Genomic DNA, 27,816 nt, shown 5'->3' with positions numbered 1-27,816 from the left:
TACAAAAAGCAAGTATTTCTGTATTTTCTGTTTCTTCAGCTTGCAAGCAACTATGTGGGAGATAAAATGCCCCTTCTGTCTTTTTCTCTGCTTTCCCATCCTCTACTGTACTACTGACCAGTTACAAATGCTGCTCTTGGTTTACTCTATGGCCAAGCCGTTGGCTGTGATTTCTCTCCAGCAGCAACATTTCCTCATCTCGGTCTCCAATCATTCGACCACTTAACTGGATAGCTGTCTTCCAAGCCCCATGCCAGCTCATGCACCATCAGACCAGCTCTGAAGGATCACCTTCCATGTGTTGCTTTCTCCTTTTGATTCCCAGTGGTGCCAATTATGCAACAATTGCAGAATCTAAAGTGGAAATTTCTTCGGAATAGAAAGGTGATGCATCGATGCTCCCCAGAGTGAGGCACAGATAATGTGCACTGGCAGCAAGTTTATCAGTAAGCTAAAATAACAATCAGCACATACAGTTTTCTGTTAAAGAAAAGTTACGTGCTCCTTTATGTAATTATGGTATAAGAAGCCACGCTACTAACACACAACTCCTCTGTACAGCAGCCTACCAAGGACATGCTGATTTGACTGGAAGGCTTCCTGTTCAGTGGACTGCCTCTTGAAAAGTATCACCACTTGGAGGTCTGTAAAACAAGCGTTTTTCTTGGGTACCACTCTGCAACAACTCCCCAGGCAGAGGAAATCCCAGTAACTGCTTTTACTGTCCAGAGACTTTGGAAGCAAACGTTTGGGAGTAAACTTGCATCCTTTAGTGACAGATGTGTATTCATCTTGGTGCCTCTGCCCCTTCATTTGTCATTGCCACCAGCAATGCAGTTTCTACTCAAAAACGGGGGTAGGCTCAAAAAGCAAGACTTGATTATGTGGGGTTACAAGTTAATATTCTGCCTGAGGTTTCCCAGCTAAAGACTGAAGAATACGCAGTATTTATTTAGAAACATGTAGGGAAGACAACTACTGTGGCTAATCACTCCATACTGCCAAACTGCAGCAACAGATATTTTGTTCAAGCAGAATAAAAATTAGGAACTCCGATGCCATGGCAGGTGGGCCAGTGACACCACATGGGCTTCGTGTATGATGCACTAGGACGGATCTGTGCTGAGAGACAACACTGAGGTGATGGCGAGAAGCCCAAAGGGGAAAAAAGAGCTGGCAACTTAATGTGTTTTCATGAACTTTCAGGCATGTTGCAACTTCACTTTTTCTAAGTTCTCACAAAAATAGATCCTTTCTTAGCTCAGAACTGGGGACAAAGAGTGAGGGAGAAGGATGGAAAGAGGAAGAATGCTGGCACAGAACTAAAAATTATGGGAGCTAGAAAGTTGCTGTGCTGGTACTTGTGCATGCACATAAAGCACAAAAGTGTCTCTTTTCCTGCTGCTGTTCTTCCACTCAAACAAACATTGCAAACCACAGCAGACAATCAAGTATTTTGGCAGTAAATGTAACTAAAGACAGGAGATTATTCTCTCACTCCTTAGCAGCTCCCTCAGACAAAAGGCTTGCCCAAAACTGTAGTGAGGTGCCACAACTACAGATATGTGTGATATCCCACTTGTCTACAGAATCACAGAAAAGTCCGGGCTGGAAGGGACTCGGCATCATCTGAAGGCAGAGCCTTAGGTTAGGTTATTCAGGCCCCAGTCAAGTCAAGTCTGGAATATTCCCAGCAAGGGAGCATTCACCACTCCTCTGGGCAGCTCATTTTACTGTCAGTGGTGGGTAAGGTCCCTTTTACCCACTGCACATATGAAAAGGAGACACCCAGAAAGTGGTCCATCCATGCTCACACACTTGAAAGGAAAAGCAGATTGAGGCTCCCTAATGTATCAGGGCCAACCAGGATACTAAACAACTAGATTCATAGGAAATTCTGCACTGCCTTGCAAGAGGAGCAGGCACATGCAGACTCCACTGTATGTCACTTTGTTGTTGTCCATACAAGAAGACCATATGCTGACAGAACTGGTTTTACACCCATAGATATGCCAGTGTGCAGTTATGCTGGCTTCCCAGCACAAGCACTGCTGATAACTAATTGCATCACATCTACCTGGGTTCAATCCTCTGCTCTGGCCAACAGAGGCTAGATACAGAACAGCATCTCTCCACAAGGTCTCCAGTCTTCTTACTCGACAGCCTTATTGTAAATTTTATCCCCTGCCTTTTGTTCATGGGCCTGAGGAGTGGGGTGGAAATCCTGCCAGTTATGGGTGACGCTGCCATTGACAGACGTCAGCCTGGGTACCCAACACAGCACCTCGTAGGCAGAATGCTGCAGGACTAGAGGAAAAAGGCCAAAAATGCTTGCAAAACACAACTTCTGCTAGGGGTAAGGCACATGGGCTTGAAAAATAGTGCCTTCTTTAGGCACTCCGAGGCACAAGGAAGGAGACCTCTACTGTGGATCAGAAAAGGATGGATAACTACTGCACCTGTGCCAAGATGAGACAAATATTTTTCTTCTGAATCTGAAGAATAAGAGCCGCTTCTACAGTAAAAGGTACCAGCATGTCTGGAAACATCCTGAATTATGGGCTTACAGTGCTATGGAAACGTGCTACGCACTCTTTAGTCTGAATGTCCTCACAGAGAGTTTCTTTTTCTCTGCCAGGTACCAAGTCTATTTTAAAAATTTAAAACATCCTCCCTGCTATGAAGTGTTCTCACTTTCCTCTGCAGCAAGCTGAAAATGACATGACAATAATGCTCACACAGGTCATACAAAATGACTTCCACCATGTTGATATAAGGCAGGACATCCTCTATTAGGACTTACAAGTGGTAGAAAATGCAAGGGAGGGAAGGTCCTTCCTCAAACCAGATTTTCTCTACATTTGTATGAAATAAATTACCTATGAAAGCCAGCAGAAGCAGATAGTACAAGGGAAAAACAACAGGCAAGATATTCAGCTCAGCTGTAGAAGTGCATAAATGCAACGGCATAGTCTGGGAAAAGTGGCTTTTTTCCTGGAGTAAAGGCAGACAACCACGGCTACACAGCAGCCTCCTTTAGCTGAGCTGCATGTCCACCCGATTACTGGTCAGCAGATGTCTGCTCCACCAGGCTCCAACAACTGCCACCCTGTGCAGTAATCTGAGTGGAAAAGCTGATTAAATATCCCCCATAGACTGGACAGCAGTAGTGTTCCCACTACCCAGCTGCAGGTACCTGATTTAATGATGACAGTGTCCCAGCCCACCGTGTGGCATTCCATCAGGGACAGTGCTGACGGGAGCATCCTGCTTGACACTCCACCGGCAGCACCAGGAGCCCAGAGTGGCATTGAATGAGCATCCTTCCTTCATCCTTCCTCCCCAGGCCAGGAGAGAAAGACTATTTATGTATGGTACTACTCAAATATGTGCACTCCTGCTGCCTACACTATACCTGTGCTCTTTGCCTGTCATCATCACAAGACTTAAATCTCACCAGCTGTCAGTTCATCACCTCGGCTGAGTGCTGAATTGTTATGAAGAAAGATCTCAACCTCAGCTGCATGACGCTATGTGTCTAAAAAGGATCTCCTATTATGCACTTCTTCAAGAAAATGTTTTTAGGGGGGCCATTTAAAGTCTGGCTCACAAGAAGAAAAGAAAAATGAAAAACCACCTGTAACCAGCCCAGCTATCAGGCAACAGCATGTCTGGGGACCGACACTGATCTGCAGCTCTAAACAATCATTATGGCTCATTCACATGAGAAAGATGGTTTGTGAAGACTCATTCTGTAATAAAACCTGTGTGCTGCTGATCCAGGGAGGAAAGCACTGGGGAGACCAGTTGATGTGGGCTGTTCTAAAAATATCAGTTTGTGCTGTCATCTGGTGAGAGTATGTCATCCTGTAATCTTGGCATCTGCAGGGACAGCAAGTTTCTGCCTAATTATTGCTGCTGAATCACATGACAAAGCATGAGGTACTAAAAAATATATCTATATAAAACACCACTAGAAGAACACCCAAACCACAAGATCAGACTGCTGTCCTGGCTCCAGCTGCTGTACATTCACAACACATGCCTGCAGAGGCAATCTGGTTTTTACAGACTTTTCCCCAGGTTAATAAAACCCCAACACATAAACCCAGATTTAAAAAGCCACCAAATCCAAAAAGCCCTGCTCCCAGAAGGAATAAGCAATTAACTGTGTGTGTGTGTCAGCTCCTGCTGCCTTCACACAGCAAAAGCCACAGCATCCCTGTAAATCTAGGACTCGCCCCTGTGAGCATAGGGCTTCCAGAGGCACTGTGGCCAGTGGGACCGCACAGGGGGCAGCCCCAGCAGGGTTTGCCCAGCTTTCCCCTTTCTTCCTCTCCAGCAGCCACAAGCACAGAGTTTGCCCCAGTGCCACTGGTGCTTGGCCATGGAGTGAGGAGCCTGCCCCAAGCAGGGAGTTAATAGGATCCCTGTTCCCAGTGAAATATGCTTTCCACACAGACATTTTCGTTCAAAGGCTAAACTTGGTGAGCGTGACATTCAGCTAGTCACAAAACCACCTTTCAAAACTTGGGCTGGCTGAAACAACAGTGAAATGTTAGAAGTGCACCACCTCCTTAACCACTAACTTCTTAGAAGTGCAGCAGAAGAATTTGCTGCTCCTGAATTTCCTTCAGATATTTTAAAGTCAGCCAAAACCGTCTTGGCTCTTTGTAAGAAACCTGCCAGGCATACACCTAAAACCTCCCTGCTGAACATAAGTGAGGAGGAAGCTATGGTACCAAGGCAGTCAACATCCTAAGGAAGAGGTCCACTAATTCTAGTTTCCACACTTCAGCTTCCATAAGCAGAAAAGAAGATTTATGGTAAAGAACAAAAATCATCTTCCTCATGGCATATTGTCCAGAGCTCTCTCATTTGAAACACCACAGAAATGGAGATCTTTTACTACCTATTTCAACTTTCAAGATGGTGTTGTAGCGAACAGTCATCCTCAGACCTACCATATGTCTTTGGTATGAATTTCACTCAGAAACAGAATGAACACTAATTAATGAACTGGCAAGTAGTTCAAACTGATATGGAGTAATGAAATACTAACAGATCTTTTGTTACATTTCCTAGGATTTTGCTTTATGAGAGATGTTAATCATCAAATTGTGCAAACATTATATGACACTGCTATTAGTAGCTTGTGCACTCCATTGCTACAATAACAAGATGAAGGACCAAGATGATGCTAGGGGGAAATGAGTGACTTTAACTGACCTGTGAAGTGTTTTACTTGTAGTTTTCAAACAAGTCAATGTGGCTCCAGCACAGAGCCCAGAGGCAACCTCCTAAATGGCACATCAAAATCTCTCTCAGAACATGCACCTAGATGAGTTTTTCAGACAACGAAGTCTCAGGAAGTTACTGCCCTACTTGCCCTGAGCTATCCTCTACCTCCTGCCCAAGCCCTACCAACATCACTGCCTGCATGGCACTACTGTAAACTGGATCACTGAAACAATCCAGGTAAAAGCAACTTCTTCGATGGCTGATACCAGAGGAAATGTTGGCCGAAGCGGTAGTTGATCACCAGCTTCTGAACTTGAAGCAGTGAATGTCCTGAAAAATCTCCCGTAACAATCTCTTTGGGACTACTCTTCCTTGGGACTTGCTGGCTCAGAAGGACCACGGAGCAAAGTACAGAGCTGTGTGGGACTCCAGGCTAAGGAAGGACCCATTAATTTCAAAATAAAAGGTATTCTAGAGACAGGTGAGGAGATAGTGACATCTTTATTGATAAACAAGCTGAAGAAACAAGGTGATGATTATCTGAGTAGGTGTAGGGCATATCCAGTGCTCTTGGGAAGCAGGCAGAGATAGAGGAATAGAGGCCCAGCCAGTTTAAGAAGGGAAAATTACGGCTGAATGAATAAAGCAAAAGAAGAGCATACTGATTTTCTCCTTTCCTTCTTGTAAGAGAAAAAAAAAAAAAAACAAAACCACAAGCCAAAACAAAACCACAAGCCAAACCCAAATTCATTTATATGCCTCAATGAGGAATTTCTGAAAGGCTGGGCATGAGCAGCCTCACATGCACAAGGGCAGCACACTGGGACAGGCAAGGCTCTCTCCAGGGACTGTGCACAGGCTTATGTGCAGCAAACATGCACAGCCATGAAACCCACAACTGTGGCGTTTTCTGCACAGGTTTCTTACTTCCCCTATGAATAATCTGCAGTTGATTTTCTTCCAAAGTAAATCCCCCTCTATACCTAGAGCATGTATAAACTAAATACCCATGGTCTTGCTTCTTTCTTTCCTTCCTGAAAACTGACTCCAAAGTTTCTCTTATTTTTCACAGCAAACACAGCACTCACTATTCCCAGGTATGCCAATAATCCATTGTAACTGCTTCTGCCTGCCTGCAAAACACACCTGGCTGCCCTTCTGAAACGGATTTAGCATGAGCAAGCACCAGGCTGTTCTGCTCAAAGTGTTCCCCAGTCTTCACGCCTGTAAAGATTCATTATGGAAGTCATAAACATTGCCAAAAGAAGACTTTAATTCAGGGGTTCCTATTGCTACAGCAAAGCAAAGAAGTAACTGAGAAAGCAATTCAGAATGATTGCACCTGATGTCACATGAGGAGCCCCTATCAAAATACAAGATGATCACAGGGAGACAAACTCTCAAACAGCTCTGCTTAACAGACAAGGAAGGGTGCTGATGAACCAGCTCAGCAGAAATCATCTGCACTTGCACCTGATACCAGAGGCACTCCACAGCAGCCAGTCCACTTATCAGAAAGAGTGAAAGAGGCTTCCACAGATGACTGGACAGTAATCCGCCGTGGAGAGCTGTCTCATTAATACATCTGTCCTTTGCAATGAGACTCTGCTCATACAGTTGTGTCAGCTCCTTTATTCAGAGGGAGCAGCCTGAAAAAGATCACAGTGGATATGCTTTCTGTGAATGGCACAGGCTGGGGTAAAGAGGCAGCAGTGAACATGGGTGAGGAGGTGGTGTAGTGTGCCTTCTCTGCACAGCCCAGGCAGGTCTCCCAACACACCACTTCTGCCTATACACAGAAAACAAAGCTACAAAAGTGGGAGACTGCCCTATTTGCCTGTGCCAAGCAAAGATGTCAATAACATCTATTTTTTAGGCCCCATCTGTCAGACAGTACTGTTAGATGTCTCATAGTGATAAAGTTCCTACAGCCTTTTCTTTTACTTCATGTAAAAAGGGCTTTTAAATCCAAACAGCTCGTGCACGTGGAGGAAGACAGAACTGGTCAGCAAGTGCAACCTTCTGCAAATATTTCCTCCTGGTTCATGAGTCAATTATTTGAATTTTTTCCCCTTTCCTTAAGCTCTCCAGCACTGGAACTAAAGGAAAACCAGAATTCAGCTGTGGCCCTAGCCACAGGGCCACATACAGGACCCTGACATGCAGGGTCAGGGGGACATGGTGTCCTCTACAGCTCACCTCTGCAGCCTTTCTCCTGGCCATGCACTGAAATGCTCTTGCTTTGAGTGAGAAAATGAGAAAGAACCAGAGGAAAATTTCCCACTGACAGAGAAAAGACTGCACAAACCAACCGCTCCACTGGAGCATGCTGCTTTGCAGAACTGCTGAAAGGAGGACTCCTGTGCAGTCCTGTTGTCCCTCATAGACAGCAGATCACAGCACACATCTCCTGGGGTACTCCATACACACAAGAAGACATTCAGGAGGTTCACCTACTGCAGAGCTTCCCCTTGAACATCTAACTGTGAAACACAAGAATGAAAACTCAATTAAAGATGAAAGGGGCAGATTAAGAAACATAAAGTCAAAGACACCAACTCCTTTCCATCCTTCATCTAGAAAATTAGGGAGTTGGAAGTAAGCTGCCAAGTGAATGAATACCTTGTTTAACCTCACCACTGGGATACTCTACATATTATTCTGAAGTTAACAGAACACTTTCAATTATTTATAGCTAACCTTTTATCCTACTATATTTTGAAATCTACTCCCTTATACTAATAAATAAAGAAAGGAGAAAGGGCACTTTGTGTGGCACCTACCCTATGAGTCAGTAAACATATACATGTGAGCAGGGAGAGGTATGGGCAGAAGACTGCAGAATCAGGAAAGGATGACAGAAACAATGTTTACAAGTTCAAATGCCCACAGCTGTGGAAAAGAAGCAATGGAAAAAAAAATACAACAATCTGGAAAAAATTAATCTGAAGAGGGCTAACATGTGAAAAGTATCAACGTCAGAACCCAAACCTACAGACATTCTCTTGGTGGAATCCAAGTGAAAATGATAGAATCGTAGAATGGTTAGGATTGGAAAGGACCTTTAGATTATCCAGTTCCAACCCCCCTGCCATGGGCAGGGACACCTCACGCTAAATCGTATCACCCAAGGCCTCATCCAATCTGGTCTTGAACACTGCCAGGGATGGAGCATTCACAACCTCCCTGGGCAACCTATCTCAGTGCCTCACCACCCTAACAGGAAAGAATTTCCTCCATATATCCAATCTAAACTCCCCCTGTTTAAGTTTTAACCCATTACCCCTTGTCCTTTCACTACAGTCTCTAATGAAGAGTCCCTCCCCAGCACCCCTATAGGGGATACCCACCCCAGTCCTGAGGAGGATAAACCAACAATTTTAGTGCATTTAAAACATTAAACCCATGACATTCCTGGGACCAGGATCCCACCTCTCCTATTTCATTATTTAATTCCTCCATTTACTGGTTGTTTGAAGGTGATTTTCCCCAAGAAATACAGTTAAACCCCCCCAAACCAGACAGTTCAGCTAGCATAGCAGCAGCACAACTCTAATTCAGTCCAGATCTGTTCCACACTCCCTATCCTCAGTGCATGCACTGATCTTGCAAAGGCACTTTTTCTCCTCCTCTGCATTAACACTGCTCCACTGACTGCCCTCTCCCTATGTAACACATCTTGGCTACAGTGGCATCAGCTGCAGAGAAGAATCCATCTGCTGCGACTTCAAAGACTACGAGTCGGAGCTCTGTGATTCCTAAACTCCACAAATATTCCACCTTGGTTTTCCTGATTTGTCATTACCATTTCTCATGCCTAAATTAGGAAGGACGCAAAGCATCAGATGCGTGCTGACAGTGTTGCAGCTGAACAGCTTTTATAGCTTAGCATCATTCCCCTCCACACCTCCAAATGTTTCTTGGTTGCTCCTGTTGCATACCAACACATAGCAAGCCATCAAAAGCCAAATTAATATTATTAGCGTGTACTTATTATTAAGGGTTTGGTGCAAACTCCAATAAAACTAAGGAGCCAATTATTTTGCCGCATCTACGGGGCACTGACCTGTTTGCCCATTTTCCCTGTTCTCAAAGATCCTTCAGCCTGGTACCCAACTCTGTGATGAAGCCTGTTTAGCACCAGTGAAGTTTCCCACATTCAGACTGACAACGTTCTGAGCTGAGATGAGGGAATCAAAGTTAAAGTCCAGCCCATCTGCATCCATGAGTTCACTGCGGATAATGGACTCCATGTCACACTCCAGGCTCCCATTGAAAATATCCAGGTCCAAGTCACTTGGGAATTTCTCATGTCCCATTACTGGGAGGTTCATGCTAGAGGAGTACAAAGAGGAGCCTGAGAGCGGGTCAGAAAGTGTTTGCATAGACTGATTGACAGGTGACTGCTGATGTTTGGTAGATCCCAAGCTGTTAGAATCACTCAAGCCTATGTTACTGATGGAACTGGACAAGGCACGGCTGCCACTAAGAGACGAGCTGTGAGACTGGTGCTGGTGGTGGGGCAGGCTCTGATTGACCAGACCGCCTTGGCTGGACTGTGCAGCAAACGACATCATGGGGTCATTGCGGAGCATTATATTCCTGCGGGAATTCTGGGCGGACACAGCTGTGCTGGCTTGTGACATGAGTGGGTCAGACTGTGTCATCATGACATCGCTGTGACTAAGCGCATCAGAGGCGAGGAGATCCTGCAGCGTCTGGTTGTTGTAATGAGAAATGGAAGAGAAGGTGGCCTGCTTGTTCTCCTGAATGGTCTGCATGGGCGACTGGCGGAGGGAATTCAGGGACGATGGCCCAAACACGGCGTTGTTGAAACTACTTGATGGGGAACCCAGCCCTGAACCTTTGGAACCATAAGGAAAACTGGAGCTTCTCTGCATCATCCCTCCCGTGGGTGACTGCTGGGAGGGAGGAAGTGTTATATTGTCTAAGAGATCATCCATGAGGTTATCTGTCAGTCCATCATTCAAATTCATTGTCCCAGCCATATCAGTCAACCTAGGCAACTCCACAGTACATGGTTTGTTTACTGAAGGGGACAAGCTCGATGGACTACTGTATAGCATGGGAGAAAGCGGAGCATCATCATCTTGGACTTCATCTAGTTCGGTGCTTGCCAAAATTGGTGACAAGCGGCCACTGATCGTACTGGCATTGGAATTTGTACGGGAGCGAAAATCTGTCCATGCATCCAGCTCGTCGCTGCTGCGGGAGGTGGGACTCCCTGGCCACTTGGAGAGCTGAGAAGGGCTGTCCTCGCTCGCCTCCTGGGCGGTCTGCAGGGCTGCCTTTTTCTTAGCCGCTCGCCCTCTGCTCTTTGTGTACTTGTTGCTGTTGTCCATTGACACAGCGCGTCTCCGGGGCGCCTTGCCGCCTTTCCCACCATCTGGATTGATCATCCACCAAGAGCTTTTCCCAGTGCCTTCATTTTGCACCCTGACAAATCGGCTGTGGAGTGACAAGTTGTGCCGGATAGAATTCTGCAGGAAAGGAACAAAACAAAATGTCAAGACTGGCACCCCACTTCTTTTGCTGCCCAAATCTCAATCATTAAACCAACATCACATGAAAACAGCAACATGAATAAAAACATTAGACCCTCTTGGGGGGGGTTTCTTGGGTGGTGACTATGGAAAGACTGGAGTGTGACTGCAGCATGCCAGCATGCTGCTGTAAATAAGCCCCATGCTTGCACTACCTCTGTGCTCCTGGTGTCTGTCTCTACACTCCCAAAAGCTGCATCCTAAGGAAAGGAGCATGACAGCTCCACTCCTCCACTCAGGAGCTCCACTCCTGTTAGCAAGGAGTTAGATGTTTCTCCCTTACTTTTGACTCAGGACAGACCTCTCTCTATACTATCAGCAATCTTGCCATCAGTTCCTTGAAATAAAAACTGCATAGGCATGGCAAAAATCTGACTGGAGGGGTAGTCACACTCATCACAGCCTTTGCAAATGTCTTTTTAATTCTTCATGGGCATGTGTGGTGTATTTGTTATAATAATTCTTGAGGAAACTGCAAGTGCTATTGCTCCTCTCCCACAGGCACTCTGTGCATGACTAAGCTGTACTTTCTCTCTTGATTAGAGGCACCAGTATTACGCCTGTACTGCAGCAGCTGGCCAGCTGTCCCCTCGCTATATTATCCTCATAGTCTTCAAAACAAGATGTGACGCAGTACACGACGATATCCCTGTCCCTGTAAGCTGCTAGATAACGGAGCTGTGTAAAGCTGATGTACGCAGTTGGATACCCCACATAGTACAGGTTGCTACAAAATACAGTACTTTTGAGGGGGCCCATGTACCACTTGCTCTTGCCTATTACCTGCTTGCACTAGTCAGCAACAGCTACCATCCAAAGCCTATGCTGGCTCAAAACGACGATAATCACCTCAGAATGAGAAAAGAGGCCAAGAAAACCAGCACACGGTACCCTAGTGAAAAGACTCCAGACTTCAACCAAAATAACTGACATGAAAATCCTGCTGATCTTGGGCTTAAAATATGGCTCGAAGAAAGGACAGGCAAGTAGTATTTGCTAGTGAGAATGCTTCCAGGTTTGGGTTGTATTTTCTTTCACATGCAAGTCCAAAGATTTTTGGAGCTATCCCATATTCCTTTGACAAAACAGATATGCTATTCCTCCAGGTTAAAGATGTTCAAGTTTAAAAAGTCACACGAGTTCTTTTTTCTTAAATTTTGGCAATTACCAGGTATATCTATGAAGAGGCGAAAAATCACATTTGTTCTACCAGCGTGCTTTAAAAACACAAAGTCCACAGGACCACAGCATAATCAAACCATTCAGAGTAAATGTCCTTCATTTACAAAGTACTGAAAAAATTCCAGAGTTAAATGGGGAAAGAATGAATCAATCAACAAATTATTCAGGAGCATCTTGACATTTGCATCCTTAGTATAAATGGATGTTTGACATAAGCGAACTGGAGACACGTTTGATGTATAAAGTAATACAGCCCAGCTTTTTTTAAACAATTCCTTTCAGTATAAAATGCCTTTTTTCTCCCTGTTAAGTGTTGTGGTTTTTGTCAGATTGTGAAATGGAAAACACGCCTGAAGTTCTTCTCACACGCAGACAGCAGACGCGGTTGTGATTATCACTTAATGAAAAGAGAAATCATATGGACCATGGTTCAAAATAGCAACTGTTACGTTTTAAACAATTTGCACAAAACAGCAGACCAGACTTTGCAGACATACTCGAGAGAAGTTTGAGTCAGTGCCTCAGCTATAAACTTGTCCTTTTCTAAGGAACTTTCATGCCATCAAAATATAGCGGATTGAGTTGCAGCATAATAGTTCTTCAGTCTAAGGAAGGAAAGAGATTTTTACTATTTAACTCATGACATTTTAACTACATTCTGAGTCTGGCAACAGTCTGTTTCTAAATTCTAATAAGTAGGTGCCACTGCCTACTTGCTCACATTTCTCTCAACTGGCAGGAGAACTGCTATTTTTTAAATAAATATAAATGTTGATACTCCAGCTTGTACCGCATCAAGTGCGGGTAGCTCTCACATTCATCTCCCAGTACTTTCATGGACAACCACTTGTGAGAACATCTGCCTGCGGATCTCTCCTCATGAAGAGCCAGCGACAGGGTGAGGACACCCAAAGCTAGACCACTACACATGGCTACAAGAGATATGCAAACCATGCTGCTCCCCACCTATAAATGCTGGGTATAAGAATACACAGCATTGTGACTCCTTCTTATGACAAAAATCTTAGAAAACACAGAAAAGAAACACCCAAGGTGGCATACACAGTGTGCCACATAGCTTCAGATATAAAAACACTCAGCCAAAGTGCCAGCAGCTAACAGTTCTCAACCTCTAGTATTCTCATCATAAAATGGCTTATTTGTGCTGGTGGTAGCTGTAGCATGAAACTATTCACTCTAAACCCATGAAAAGTCCTAAATGGTAAAACTGTGAGACTGAGGCACCTTTCAGGATGAGGGGTCCTGCATGTGTGGATACATGTAAGCACAAGTGTAATTTTCTTCTTATTATACCTTTTTGCTCAGCGTTGGTATTGCTCAAATAATAATGTAATAATACTTCTGCACTGAAAACTGGTGGTTATAAAAAATCTGAGCAGTTTGTTTTCCTTTACATTAAGCAATATGCTACTTACACTCCAGCTTCTGTTTTTCTTTACTTTTCTTCTGTAGGAAGATTGTTTCCTTAAGCATAATTATGGGCCAATTTATTTTTGTGTACCCTATCTCCACCCTCTGTTCAAACACTGCCTTAAAACCCACTTCTTTCACGTAATCTCCTCCGCTAACCTCTTCAGCAACAGTATCTGAGTTTCTTGGTTTCTCCTTGTGTTGGATGCTCTGCCAAATCAAATTATGGCTGGATCCTATTATCCTTTCACATGCGAGTTTTGCTACAGGAGTCACGAAGACTGACAACTCACATTAGTAAAGGCTGTTGTGCTGTGCTACCAGGCTGCATAGGATGGAAATAACTGTATTTTCTACCTGGTTTCGGAGCTGTCAAATAATGTTCCCAGCTACTTAAATTATAGGAAAATATCATGGGACAATCTTTGTTCACAACCACATGCATTAGTAATATATGACCATGCAATAAACCATAAAGGAGGCAGGGAAGCAAAGAAAATACATCTTCCGAAAATACAGTTAATCATTTGAACCTGCTGCTGATCAAATTAACGAGGATTTGTCTTTGACTTATGTGGGGGAGAGATTAGGCCATGATGATGGAAACAGAACACATTTTTCCATGCCAAAATGCAATGAGAAACTTTAAAAGATCTATAAAGGAACTTCCATCATCTGCCCTGGAGACCATATGTAGATGGGACAGATGCTAGCCAGGCTGCAGACACCTTGGAAAGAGCTCAGATACCACCAATGGGTACAACATATGGACTGTACAAGAGCAGAGTAGAAAAGAAATACAATGGGCTCCTCCCTTTATTAGTGTTACTATTTATACTGGACTTGAAGAATGCTGTGTGCTCTGCTAATAGCCAGAAGCCCAAGGTTCCTGCAGATAAGATCAAGAGCATCCCATATGGCAGTGAGCCCAGCCCAGCTGGGTCCCAGTCGCCTGGGGAAGTGGTCCTGCAGGGAAGAATGACCAGCCGCGGAGATGAGGAACACCTAGGGCTAAGGAATACATGAGGCAGGGCAGGTGTTGTGTGAGCAGAGGGAGCCTTAGTGCCACAGGGAAGCAGTGCTACTACCCTGCATGGCTTAGGCCAGTGGTTTCAGGAGAAGGGGCACAGTGGGGTGGGTGCCTACTCGTAGCCAGGGCAGCAACACGAGGGGTGGCAGCAGCTTGCCCAAACCCAGGGCCATGCTCTCAGCTTTCACAAATGTTGGCCCACTGCACCGCATTTTGTTCAGTTAATGCTCCTCGATGGAAACAGCCACATTTTGCTCACAAAAAATAAATAAATAAAATCAACTACCATGTCCTAATTACACGTGTCTCCCTTGATATTCCGATATGACTGCAAATGGGTAAACTCCCAGAGAGGCCACTCCAACATTGCCAAAATGCCATATACCTCATTCGGTACGAACATTTGAAGGAGTCTCCCGGGGAGGACAGGACTGCACATTATTTCAACACCCAGCACCGATCAGGCAACAGCAGCAAATGCTTGAGCCTTTAAAATGGAGAAAATTCCCCTTTCCCGTGCCTGCTTCAGCCTCTTCCAAGCCATGTTTACCTTGTGGAGCCCGTCCATTAACGCAGACACCAGCTGCAAGTGCTTCCACTGCAGTACAGAGTCTTTTTTGTCTGGGAGCAACATGTGGTATCAATTTATCATCCTCAACAACGCAACAAGGAATCCACTCGCTTTAAAAATAAAAAGAGTTGTGTAACTTAACTCTTAAAAGCCCTCACTTTTTTTTTTTTTTTTTAAAAAAAAGCAAGCCTAAAGATTAGCAAGATGAGGTGCAGCTGGTGGCTGCCGAGTCCAAGTTACACACTGGTCTGTTTTTATTTCAGTGTTTTCTAGTGAGTAGCCAATTCAGTATTTCAGATACAGGCTCCTAAACTGTAAAGTTAAGGCTATAAATCAAAAGCAGTTGTTTATTTTAACAAGTGGGATACCAGGACATGATGGGAGAAAAACAAATGCTATGTGCAGACCCATAAATGCTGCTAATGCTCACTTGAGAGAATTACACTTTATTTTATTAACATATTTAATGTTCTAATTTCACCATATGAAGTTGTCTGTTGGCCATACAGTACGGAGAGACATCAGATCTAACACCACTGAAAAGTAGCCATGAAAATAACTCCAGTTTATTAACCTCCACTGACTGCGGGGAGCCCTTCTTCCCCACGGCTCCGCTTGCCACTTGAATTTCAGTTTCCAGCCTATGACACCTTGCTCAAAATGCTGTAGCACAAATCTCCTCTGGGGTGAACACCCCTGCAGAGGGCCTCCACTAAAGCTTACTTCTTTAAGAAAAGCAAAATGAAACAAACTACTTTCTTTGCATTCAGCTATTGCTAAAACAGGAGGCTGTGAATAAGCCTAGCATATTTTGCACACCCGTCCAGATCAGTGCCTTCTCCTGAAGTAACTCAAAATTTGCTTCAACTACCAGTTTTACACTTTGCTTGTTTTAAAGTCCCCAATGAGATTCAACTGCAAGTAATCAAGAAAATAGTGACTCCAAATAATTAAAGTTGCCAATTGTGCGCACAGATGTAGGAATTTCTGGTGAAAGGGATTTGCAAGTCTGTGCAAGGAGATTTTTAGGAAGTACCAATCTGTTGGTTCCATGCAGTCATTTTCTGCCTAGCTCTGTAAGGGTGCAGTGCTGCTCTTCTCAAGGAACTCTGAAATCCCCAACCCAAAAAGGTCTCAGAATTGCCACCTCTTACCCATGAGTTTTTGCAAACTAGAAAAATATATATAATTTCATAAAGTAGTGAGGGTGCTCTAGAGATGCACCAGAGTAAAAGCAAGAACTAAATCATAAGGAAAGTCCTCCCTCAATATCCATCCATCCATGTTGTATCAATATACATGTTTTCCATATAGAACCAAATATTATGTACTCCAGGTTGTTATATTCTTTCGAAGGGGGGAGGGGGGGGGGGCACTAAGCAAATTACACCCAGAAAAAGAAATCATTCCTGACACCCAAATGTTTTCGATACTTGATGTTTGGTATCATCTGCAAGTTCCCAAGGCAGCTCCCACAAATCCCACCAGATGTTCAGCAGAAGCAGGCAGCGAGAGTGCACCAGGGTCCTGCAGGGTACATTCCTTCATACCTGGCTGGCAAAGGCTACTGTCTTCATAGCCCTGGAAAGTATAAGCAGGGTGACACAGGCTCAGCCCTACTCAAGCATGCCCTCCTGCAGTAAAAGAGGGAAAAATATCCCTACAGATTTAGGGAGAAAAAGTCAGCTCAGCATCTGAAGGGTGGCCCTATGGATTCCCCTCCTCATCCTGTCTTCAAAGAAGTATTGCTGACCTTGGTGGTAGGGGAATGGCTAGAAGAGGCCCTCGCTGCAATTAGCTCTCTGCCTCCGTCTCTGCCCATCGTCCCCAACCCCTAGGAAGAGCAGAAAGCCTTGCGGGATATTAAAGCTCCCTGGGAGAACATTAAGTGCGGCAAAGATTTATCCTCTGAAATGTGCTGGCTCAGATAGGAAAGCAATCCGCTGATCTGCCTCCATCCTACACACAGGGCACCATGCCATGCCAAATTACAACAGGAGAAGGTGATTAGCACGGGGAAAACAAGCCCTCCCTAGCAACATGTGCCTCACTCCCCACCGCCCCAGCTGCTCCTTGACACAAGGACAGTATGTGAGCCACGTGCCTGCCAAGGAAGTTCATGCTCTCCCTTTCGAAAAGAAAAAACATCTCAGTGCACAGAGCTATGGGAACTGAGCTACAACTTAACCAAGTTTTTAATTAGAGAAAAACAACCTTAAAAATTAATTCTAGCTAAAACAACTGCTGCCTCACTCTTTGCAAACAGTGATATTGCAAATCACTACGCTGACGCAAATAAAACTTAGCTGAAAATATACACCGCCTGGAAATTGTCTCAGAATATCACACTTCCAGTTAGCAGAAAAATCTCCAGTTATTTTACAGTTAGATATCCTCTGACCGCAGGAGGACTCTAATAAATAACATTTGTTTTGCTGTGAGCAGAGCATGCTGGTTGTCATATATTTTTTTCCACTGGGTGTTTGTGAGACAGGAAGCAGAGAATGAGGAAAATGCTGATACTTTTAACTAATGCAGCTGCGGAGCAAGAACAAAGCTGGTCTCTTCAACAACTCCTCCCAGCATCAGGAGACAGGTACCCCAGGCACCATTTGCTATAGGAAGCCCCTTAAAATATAAAGTGTTGCCTCTGCATGCTAGACCGATGTTCTTCCATGTTAAAACAGGATTTGGGAATCAGGAAGCAAGCACCAACATCAGGAGGCTGCTAAAGACACCTTGTCAAGAGCTGCCTTTTTTACTCCCTTCCACACACTTCATCTCACAGCTGCCCAAAATGGAAGAACACAGTTGATTTACATCAAAGGATTTAACCTAATTATCAGCAGGCATTTACTTTAAGGTATGGCTCTTGTAAGGTGCTGATCTGTGAAAATCCCGAGGCACCTCAGTGCAGGTTTGACTGGGACACGAACACAGCGAGAAAGTGGAAGTGCTGCCCCTTACTGAACTTAAACCCAAGCAGCTGCATACAAAAAGGCTGCGACAGACACACATGGCTGGGTCTTTGCAGACTCAGATCAAAACAGTTTTCATTTCTGTTCAGGAGCTGTGTCACCAGCACCTTTATTTCTTCCATATTTTTCTTAATGGCAAGCCCCAGCTTTTGAAGCTTTTCCACCGTAGGAACTTTGGAAATGACGCCACTCTGTATTTGTGGAGCCCTTTCAGCACAGCATTGCTGCATTTCTCCTCCTCCGTGCCACAGAGCCCCACAAGAAGCGCAGGCACACGCAACTAATCAACCCAAATATATGTACAGTAAGTGTCATAACAACAGCTACCACTGTCAGCACAGCCCCAGTCCACCAGCTGCTGAAGCTACTGGAAGAGTCCTCACAAACCTCAGTGGTCACCCAGTTAGACCTCAATGAAAACAATGCAGTTTTACTGCAAGGCAGACTTTCACCCCCAAGGCTTGGGATTTGTTTTGCTAGAAAGAACAACTAGAAGAAAAAAAAAAATTAAAAACCCTCTGTTTTTCGTTTCTTAGATGCGCAGATCCCAGCACAACCCTCACGTGGCAGTGTGGAAACCAGAGTGCTTTATTTTTGCTCATTCTCGGCATATGGCCGTTACTATACATCAACTATTTAGAAACACGTATGGGCGTTCTTTCATGCCTTTAAAAATAAATGTGAGTGATGCTACAGCTTATAATAATTCACTAAAAATAGTAGCTTCCCATGGAAGATCACAGAAGCCTCTCATTGCTGAATCACCTATTATAATCTTCATTTTTTGACATTTTTTCATGGTCACGTGGTTGATTTTAACACTTCCTAAGCCTGTGAAAGGCAACCAGACCAGCAATAACTCCCACCACACAGCAGCAGGGAAAGAGTAAAACCCGTGTGCACGAAAACAGCCTTCCAGGGCTCCTGCCTTACTGAAGTGCAGGGCTGCCTCGCACGTGGCTCAGTGAAGTGCGAGCTCTAAAATAATAGATTGTTAAATACCCAGGCTGGATTAATTGGAAGTGTTGAGCTGCGCACATTAAACTGCAAATCTGGTGACAGTTACGGCTGACGTGTGACTGATGAGAGGAATAGATCTGATACACTGTCGCCTGACTGAGTTTGATCAGGCCTGAGCAAGCTCTTCAACAGCCGGCACAGGCACCTGAGACCTTCTCGCAAGAAAGCCTTCAAGCTATCTCCAGAACAGCCCCTGGCATTTCTGCTATGTAGACTAATCTGAAACAGAACCCCTCGCCTGTGCTATTTTAAGCACATAATTAGTTTATTATTGAACCTGAAGATACTATCTGCTTAAAAAGTGCATTTGAAGATACGATGCACTTCAGTGAGCAGACGACGTGGCAAAGGGATGGGCCCTGGTCCATGCATCCAAGCACCAGGGGAAGCCAGAGACACACCTAAGTATGACTCTCCGTGGCTCTGACCCAATGGCTTTTAGGGGCAAAAAACCCTTGGGAGCCTCATGGGAAGGACAGCCTCTGTAGAAACACACAACTGCAACTCCATATAGTCACGGAGTTAGTGCAGTGCTGGTGTGGACAGGGTGTGAATTAGGAGACAATGGACAAGTGAATAGAACAACTTGAAAAACAGGTATCTCCTCCTTCAAGACTCAGGACTGGGTAGCTGTGGCACTACCAGTAAAATACCTGCACACTCTTCAAAACTGGCAGCTTTAAAATATTAATGCCTGTTGAAAGCAGAAAGTGATCAGTTTTCCTTTTGATGTACTCTGACGCTCATTCTGCTTTCGTCCTAAGAACACATGGGTCCTCCCTAGCCTCTCAGTGTCGTACAATTTCCTGTGTTTTCCCTCTGCACTGGGAAACATACTTTAAACACTGCATTTAAGAACATATTTGAAAAATCATACAGACTTGCTTTCTCTATACATAAATCAAGTTCATACTGTGCCAGATGACAAGGGTGGACAAAAACATCCATCTCCTCACCATTTTTATACAAACAGTAGGGAGGTGGGCTTACTGCAGGAGTCTTTCTTCAGCCCAGTCTTGAATTTGACTTCCATAGGCGCACTGTGCTGGGTCATGGACATCGGGATCAAGTGCACCCTCAGCAAGTATGCTGATGACACCAAGCTGTGTGGTGCTGTCAACACACTGGAGGGAAGGGATGCCACCCAGAGGGACCTTGACATGTTTGAGAGGTGGGCCTGTGCAAACCTCATGAAGTTTAACAAGGCCAGCTGCAGGGTCCTACAGCTGGGCTGGGGCAATCCCAGGCACAAATACACACTGGGCAGAGAATGGATTGAGAGCAGCCCTGAGGAGAAGGACTTGGGGGTGTTGGTCGATGAGAAAATGAACATGACCTGGTAATGTGAGCTGCCAGAAAGCCAACCACGTCCTGGGCTGCATCAGAGGAATTGTTGCCAGCAGGTCAAGGGAGGTGATTCTCTCCCTCTGCTCTTGCGAAACCCGACCCGGAGCACTGCATCCAGCTCGGGGGCCCCCAACATAAGATGTATGTGGACCTGATGGAGCAAGTCCAGACAGAGGAAGCCACAAAGATGGTCCAAGGGCTGGAGCATCTCTCCTATGAAGACAGGCTGAGAGAGGTTGGGCTTGTTCAGGCTGGAGAAGAGAAGGCTCTGGGGAGCTTTCCAGTGCCTAAAGGGGCCAACGATAATTCTGGAGAGGGACTTTTTACAACAGCATGTAGTGATAGGACAAGGGGAAATCGCTTTGAACTGACAGAGGGGAGATTGATATTGGATATAAGGAAGAAATTCTTCATTATGAGCGTAGAACATGTTGCCCAGAGAAGCTGTGACTGCTCCATCCCTGGCAGTGTTCAAGGCCAGGCTGGACAGGGATCTGAGCAACCTGGTCTAGTGGCAGGTGTCCCTGCCCATGGAAGTGGGGTTGGAACAACATGATTTTTAAGGTCCCTTCCAACCCAAACCATTCTTTGATTCTGTGACACCCAACCCCAAAACCTGCCCTACCCACAGACTCACCTGCTGAGGCACACGGCTTTAGTTTCCACAGTGTGATGCCCTGGCTGCAACCTCCAAGTTGACAGCATTTGATTTTGATTTTTTTTTTTTTTTCCCTATGGAGAAAAGCTTTTTTACAGCCCTAAAATTTACCTCTCCTTACCCAGCCTGGGCAGCTCCAGGTCAGGCATGACTTGCATGTTACTGGTTTTACCGGATTTTTAAAAATCAATTTTCTGTTTACTGCAAGGGTAAAATATATCTGAGGAGCTGACAAAAGGGAAGATGACACCTACTATGCTGCCAGTGAATCAGCCCCTTGCTACAGCAAGCAGGACATTCCTGTTTCACATGCAACAGCACCATCCCAGAAACCTCACAACCCAGGTAAATGCACAGGTATGAAAGTCATCATCTTCTTTTCATTTTTTCTTTTTTTTTTTCCACTTTTTAAGCTATTTACCTAATCTGAGAAACTAAAATCACTGCCATCAATACAATCACAACTGTAAGTGCTAAACGTTGGGCCTAAAGCTAGGCTGTGTCAAAATGCTTTGGCATTTCATGATGTTGTGTTAGCACCCCACCCCAACACCTGAGCCCAAATAGCAGACCGATGAGTAGAGGAGCCCTTTCATGTTCCTGGTTTGAACCTGTTCACATGAGTAATCCCTTCTGAAGCCAACATTCAGGCCACAGTGAGGCCCTTGTATCACTCAGACTGGGATGTTTTTCAGAGACAATTGCAGAGCCACAGGGTGATGGTTTTGAGAACCCTGACTGTACCAATAGCCACAGTCGTCACCAGGTACTAGGACAAGAATTACCTGCACTGTAGGTTGCAGTCTGGTTGAGCTCCCATTATAGGAAGGACTGCAGAAGTAGAAGACACTTGCATTTGGAAGTTTACAGCCTCAACAGGCAAACAAAGAAGCTTCAATACAATAAAGATGCACAGAAGATAAAACTGAGAGACTTGCTTTGGTTCATTTGCTAGCACAAACCAGCTTTGCCTTACTTGCACTTCAGGACAAGCACTGAGGCAACCTCTCAGTACCCTGAGATGGTGTCACTTCACAGACACCATCCCCTGCTTTGGAAAATTGTAAGTATTGACTTGCTGAATCAAAATCTATGTGCCTTGGAGTTCCAGAAGCCATATGTGTACTGAGATGGCCACACAATCCCTCCAGAGGGATTCATCCTCCTGTCCAGTCTCCAGCACTGGACAGGGGGACGAATTTCTGCTTCTCAGAGAAACTGGTCCCAGACCCCAGGTGGGCTGGATGGACACATGTAACATGCTGCTTTTAGGCGGAAAACATTGAGTTATATTAGTGGAACTACACTGCTTGAAGTAAGTCCATTTTCAACACCTACGTGTTCAAGACACAAGGCAAATTTTAAGGGACGATGCTAAGAATGATTGTGCCTTTGTACATCATCTTTTTCTTATGACACTTCACAGTATTCATAGCTCAAGAATGCAAGGCCTCCTAGGTATGCCAAGTATCATTTTCATAACAAAGGTATATAAGAAGCAAGTACCTTCAAGCTGCAGCTGATCAGATGAGGGCAAATGCATATGGGGATATTCCCCCTCCTTCTGAGAAAGGGAAGGGACCCACTACAAAGTACCCTGAACAACATGTATGCACAAACATCATGACAGGTCTGCTAATATTTCTGTAATAGGAGCTGATATGCAAAACACAGAACAGGTTAAGACATGCTATCCCTATGCCCTTTTTTTTCCTTCTTTTTTTCCTGTGATTAAAGTTCAGAGGAGATGGGATAGCCAGAAAAACAGAAATGAACCAGGATACTTTTTTGGTTAAGATTAGCAAAGTAGAGAATGAAAAAATTAGGGAGATAGAGGAGTTCACACCTGCCTCTAGTCAGATTATTTTCAGAGTTAGTGGAAACTCATTCCGTTCGTATGATCTGACCATGTGCCCTGTTGCAAAGCGAGATTCTTACCTGCAAAGGCTTTTGCAGGTATCTAAATGCATACCCTGTGAGATGCTTTGTGGACTTCAACAGGAACGTCCTCAGTCTGTAGGGTTAGGTATGCACCAGTCTTTGCCAGACTTTGACTTGTTGAGAAGGATAAACAAGAGGAGACACACAGAAATTTCCAATTTCGTTCACAGGCAAGTTTCTAAGCTTGCAAAAGTTAATGAAAAGCTTTCAGTAGTTTTACATCAGACCTTTAAGACAAAAATGCACCATAATAATTATTTTCAGCAGAAATGTGTTCTTGGTACCATCCAATCACAGCTATAACCCCAGCGGTCTTTCCGAAGCACAGTGACAGCTGAGTCACTAATGTTAAAACAGGGATGAGAAAAGGAAAATGAAAAAGAAACTAGGCTACTTCCCCTGAGGAGCTAAATACAGTATTTAATGGCATCTTTTTATAAGGTTAACAAGTCAAATACTTCAGCTATGAATTGTTGCCATCATCATTGGGATGACCCTGGACAACCTATTTCTGTCTAGGTTTTTTCCTCCTGTGACACACAGATAAGAAGGAAGAGGCTAAGAAGCAGGCCAGCCTTGCCTTTCACCATACTCTGGGCCTTCAAGCAGACAGGTACCGATAGCCACATAAGGATTCAGCAGGACAAACAGAAATGCTGTCAACAGAGGGGGAGGACAGTGTGAGAGAGCAGATGAGTACTTGTCTTCTCCTGCATCTGCAGCAGCTGCCAGCTATGTCAGCTGTTGCCCTTGTGGCACTCTGCCTGCACGGGCCGGAGCAGGCAGCACTCGGGTTCCTATTAACTCAGGCTGAAGAGTTGTTCCCCTGCCCCACTGCCCTTAAATGAGTGTGTCAAAAGAAATTACAGTCAGGATGGTGAGAAACCATAAAGCTGTAGGCATAGAGGAGCATCTTTTTTTCCGATGTTGTAGAATTGTTGGGCACTTTGGACTCCATGTCACTCATAAGTTGCATTTTAGTGAAGTAGCTGAACATAGGCATATGACAGAAAACACCTGTCCAGTAGAACAGCAAGGAATGAAGCTGATTTTCCAGGAAACCAAATGCAGTTACCTGACAGACCTTCTGTATTAGGAGACCCTGAATGTACTCAATAAGGCGTTCCAGCACAACAGGGTGAAATTTCTGGCCATTTTCACCTCCTTCCTTGCTGCTCCAGTGCCACACTTGTGAGCGATGACCATGCCTTTGGGCCTCACTGGTTGAGCTGCTCTGGAGCTCCAGTCCCCAGACAGCTCCCACTTCAAGAGCCAACAGCATAATCACAAATGCAACGGGAGTACAGGGTGATTCAAAACACTGCCTCCTGATTTGATAGCAGTGACAAACATGGGATTACACAAGATACCAGCACACAGGGAACTGGGCCACCTGGACAGATAATTCTTGAAAAGATCATGTGCTCTTGGACTAACCTTCCTCCTTGGGGCCAGTGCCAGGGAGTGCACACTGGACACTGGTGGCATTGCATTTCTATGTTCTTTTTAGGGAGACACTTTGAGTTCCAGACCTTGGCCTAACTCAGCCCTGCTTGCCAAACAAGCAAAACTTCTATTTAATTAATCCCACGCATGTCTTCAGCAGCCTCTCCATTCATTTGGCTTAAAGCACCCCATTCATGCCTTATCACAAACTCTAACCATGTTATTATGATTACTTTAAGCATAATCCGAGCATGATGCTGAATAGCAAGTAATTGCTGTTCATGCAGGAAGTCCGGCTGACCTCTGCAGAACTGGAGAAAAAGTTTGCAGGATTAGGACAGAAGCCTAAAGACAGGGTCATCTCTTTCTCCTGCCCACCCCCCTTCCTTTGCTCTAGCATCCAGTATATGCTGTCCTCTTCACTACTTTGACACTGTCCTTAAGGTTTTAGACCTGAATGAGAAAAAGCAGAATGAGCAAGCCCTGTGATTCAGGGGTATTCAAAAGAGGAAAAAAAGGGCAACTATTAGGCAGCACCTGCCAGGAGGAGGAGAAGGAACTGGTCCATGTCCCAAGAGGCAAGAGTCCATAGTCTCTGAATTTCAAAGACTTTTAGGAAAGACGACCTCAAGATACTTTCACAAGCTACTTCGAACGAGTCACAGTTTGGTACTCTGCCCATTTTTACTCCTCTCCTTGTTTCCACCTGGATAACTTTGTTTTTTTTTTTTCACCTGGTAAAAGGCTAAATAACTTCAATAATTTTAAACAACTTCACCATTTATGGGCGCGTACATGTCAGTTATCTCTGGCCCGCTGCTATTTATTGGGACGGTGTACCTTCTTGGAAAAGAGTCCTTGGGAATTATGATGACATAAAATGCCTCAGTTCTTCAACCCTACCTCATCATTCTGGTACACCAGTCAGTGAACACACAGCTTTCTTTTGCTGTGCCCCTTCCCCGTCCCCTGCTCCCTCCCCAGAATTAGGACATGGCTGGAACCAGGCACAGCGCTGTTTGCAACCATGCATGCTTAATATTAAAAATGGAGTCCTACACAAACCCATGACTGTATCTCAGGCTGCCTGCACTCCAGCACCCTTACACTGCCCAAATACACAAAGACGGAACTTTGGAAGTTTAGGTAACAACTGTAGCAAAGTGAAGACAAAAAATTGTAAGCAATCCCTTTTAAATGCAGACAGGGCAGGGAGCAGCTGCCGAGATGTGCTGGTGCTAACCAAGGCCCTATGAACGTTTGAGTTGTTTCACTCCCAGGTTTACACCCAGAGTCCTTGGTGGGTGGAAGTCATCCAGGGACACAATCAGGCCTGGGAGAGCCCTGTACCTGCAGCTGCCCTCCCACCAGGAAGGGGCCAGCTGGCACAGACAGAGGAGGGCACAACATCCCACAGCTCCAGGCAAACCAGCCAGCCAGCCAGCACAGGGGAGTACAGAGTTCTTGCTCTGTTCCAGGCACAGACCCAGAGAGGTCAGCGCGATGCTGGGCATGTCAGAGAGGTCTCTGCAAGCCCAGCGCTCTGCTGTGCAGAGGAGCAGTGCTAGCAGGACAGAGGTAACACTGCCAGAGCCTAATGCCTGTGAGTATTAATAGTTGTCACATGCTTGTCAGGAGGAGCATTTACCCTTTTGTGAGCACACACCAACAGTAAGAAGCTGTATTAACAGCAGATCTGGGACACCCCAACAGCACGTTTACTAGGAGAGCATGGGATAAAAATAAAACAAATCACAGCTCTAGTCCTGTTGACAACCGGACCTTGCAATGTGCTGAACAGCATCTGCCAGGTACTAAATCCTCGGTTCATGCTGACTCTTACTGGAGAGAAGAGCAACCTGCTACATCACCCACCTGCTGCTAGAGCAGGATTGGGATCACTACTGAAGAACTTCTGGAACACCATGTGTTGCGTGACAATGAGCCCTCCTGTTCTGGTGGGGTTTTTTTAATCTTCTGGAAGTATCCAGAGAAAAGCTGGGGGAAGAGTCCCACCATCAGCCAAGTGTGCAGGAGTGCTACTGAAAAAAAAAAAACTGAACTGGCTGGGAAGCATCATGGTGTAATGCCATTGTCCCAATGCACGGATTTTCACAGACATTACCACACAGCTCAGGAACCGCACTTCACAAGCTAAACCACAGCAGCTCTCCAGACTGGCAGTGGTTGTGAGAAATGGTCTTCTTCAGGAAGAGGAAGAATTCAACGCACCCCACAGGACACGATTCATGTTCCTCCATCACTATCCCAACAAGTAAGGGCAAAATGAAAAGCCTGGGACAAATGTCATCAGCTCTCAGGGGCCTGACAAGCACTAGAAAGGAGTGCTTTCCAGCACCAAGAAAAGGCTGGGAGTATCACCTTCCCCTGGGTACATAGCAACAGTTGCTAGTTTTGGCAGGCAGCGAGATGCAGCGCAAGAAGTGAGGGTGACATCATTTGATTATCACCTCGCTTCCCTCGGATTCAATTGGATTCCAATAAGAAATTATTTTTAGAATCGCTACAGACAAAAGCCTCAGAAACTAATTCATTACAGATTTGGATAGAGGAGGCTGGGGACTGTATTACTAGCAGACAAAGCCTTAACAAGGCACAAGTATTTGGAAACCAAAACCATAGCAGAAATAACATGTACCTATTAGCAGTGAAGATAATTACCCTTCTGAAAAACACACTTAAAAGCAATGGAGAATCCACTCCACCTTTTAGGTTTTGAGTATATAGCTAGTCAGTCTTCCAAACGGTGGGATGAAGCTGAAACTGAATTTGGGATTTACTGTTGAAAGAGCTGATGTGAGCTCTGAAGCTTTTATTCAGAAGGCCTGCCCTTAAAACCTTAGTGCGTCTGCTGCCTGCCCTTAGGAAGTTAATATAAAGAAACTTAAGAATTACCAGGGGGTATCATGACATGTGACTTAAATATCCAGGGAAAGCAGTACAGGGAAAAAACAAAAAAATGTAACAGCCCTCCAAAAATGTTAAGCCAGAGTCCATTGCTTTTGCAGAGAGAAATTAGTAACACCACGCCTTGTGCCACTGAGAGCTTGAAAGTAATTGATCTTGCCTCTGATTTCAAGTTATCCATGTTGTTTGTTTAGGAGAAGAGGCTCACATGACAGGCTGGAGCTTCTGAAGGAGACCTTTTGCTGAAGCAGTAGCAGTTCTCTGGAAATAAATAACTGTGGGGATTCCCACAGCCTCGTGTTTGTCAGCAGCCGTCCGCTGCTTGGCAGCGAACAGCACTTCATTATGCTTGTGCAACTACAGGTATTGGTATTTACAGCAAACAGCTTCTTTTCACATCCTTTACTTTGAATATTTGATATCCTTTACAAATTTCAATGGACCACTGTACTGTCTTGTGATTTTTAGCTTGTCCTTTA

At 44.9% G+C, this 27,816-nt stretch overlaps 1 protein-coding gene across 3 annotated transcripts in view; it reads right to left on the bottom strand.

Annotated features, from left to right (window-relative positions):
- The window catches only part of FOXO3 (forkhead box O3), a 93,551-nt gene that overhangs the window by 7,420 nt on the left and 58,315 nt on the right, over positions 1-27,816 (bottom strand). For 2 of the 3 annotated variants that reach the window (XM_057413153.1, XM_057413152.1), the window contains exon 2: positions 9,308-10,742. In XM_057413153.1, coding sequence (XP_057269136.1) covers positions 9,342-10,742 — 1,401 coding nt within the window. In that variant the 3' untranslated portion in view covers positions 9,308-9,341. Of the gene's footprint in view, positions 1-9,307; positions 10,743-14,998; positions 15,143-27,816 lie in introns of those variants that run through there. The other variant, XM_057413154.1, reaches the window with a different exon arrangement.

The sequence above is a fragment of the Pezoporus wallicus genome, unplaced genomic scaffold (assembly GCF_028554395.1).
Source record: "Pezoporus wallicus isolate ANWC-B61680 ecotype Strahan unplaced genomic scaffold, APGP_CSIRO_Pwel_v1 contig_7505, whole genome shotgun sequence".
Classification (NCBI taxonomy): Eukaryota; Metazoa; Chordata; class Aves; order Psittaciformes; family Psittacidae; genus Pezoporus; species Pezoporus wallicus.
Note: the sequence above shows the minus strand (reverse complement) of the source record. Positions and strands in the feature narration are given on the sequence as shown.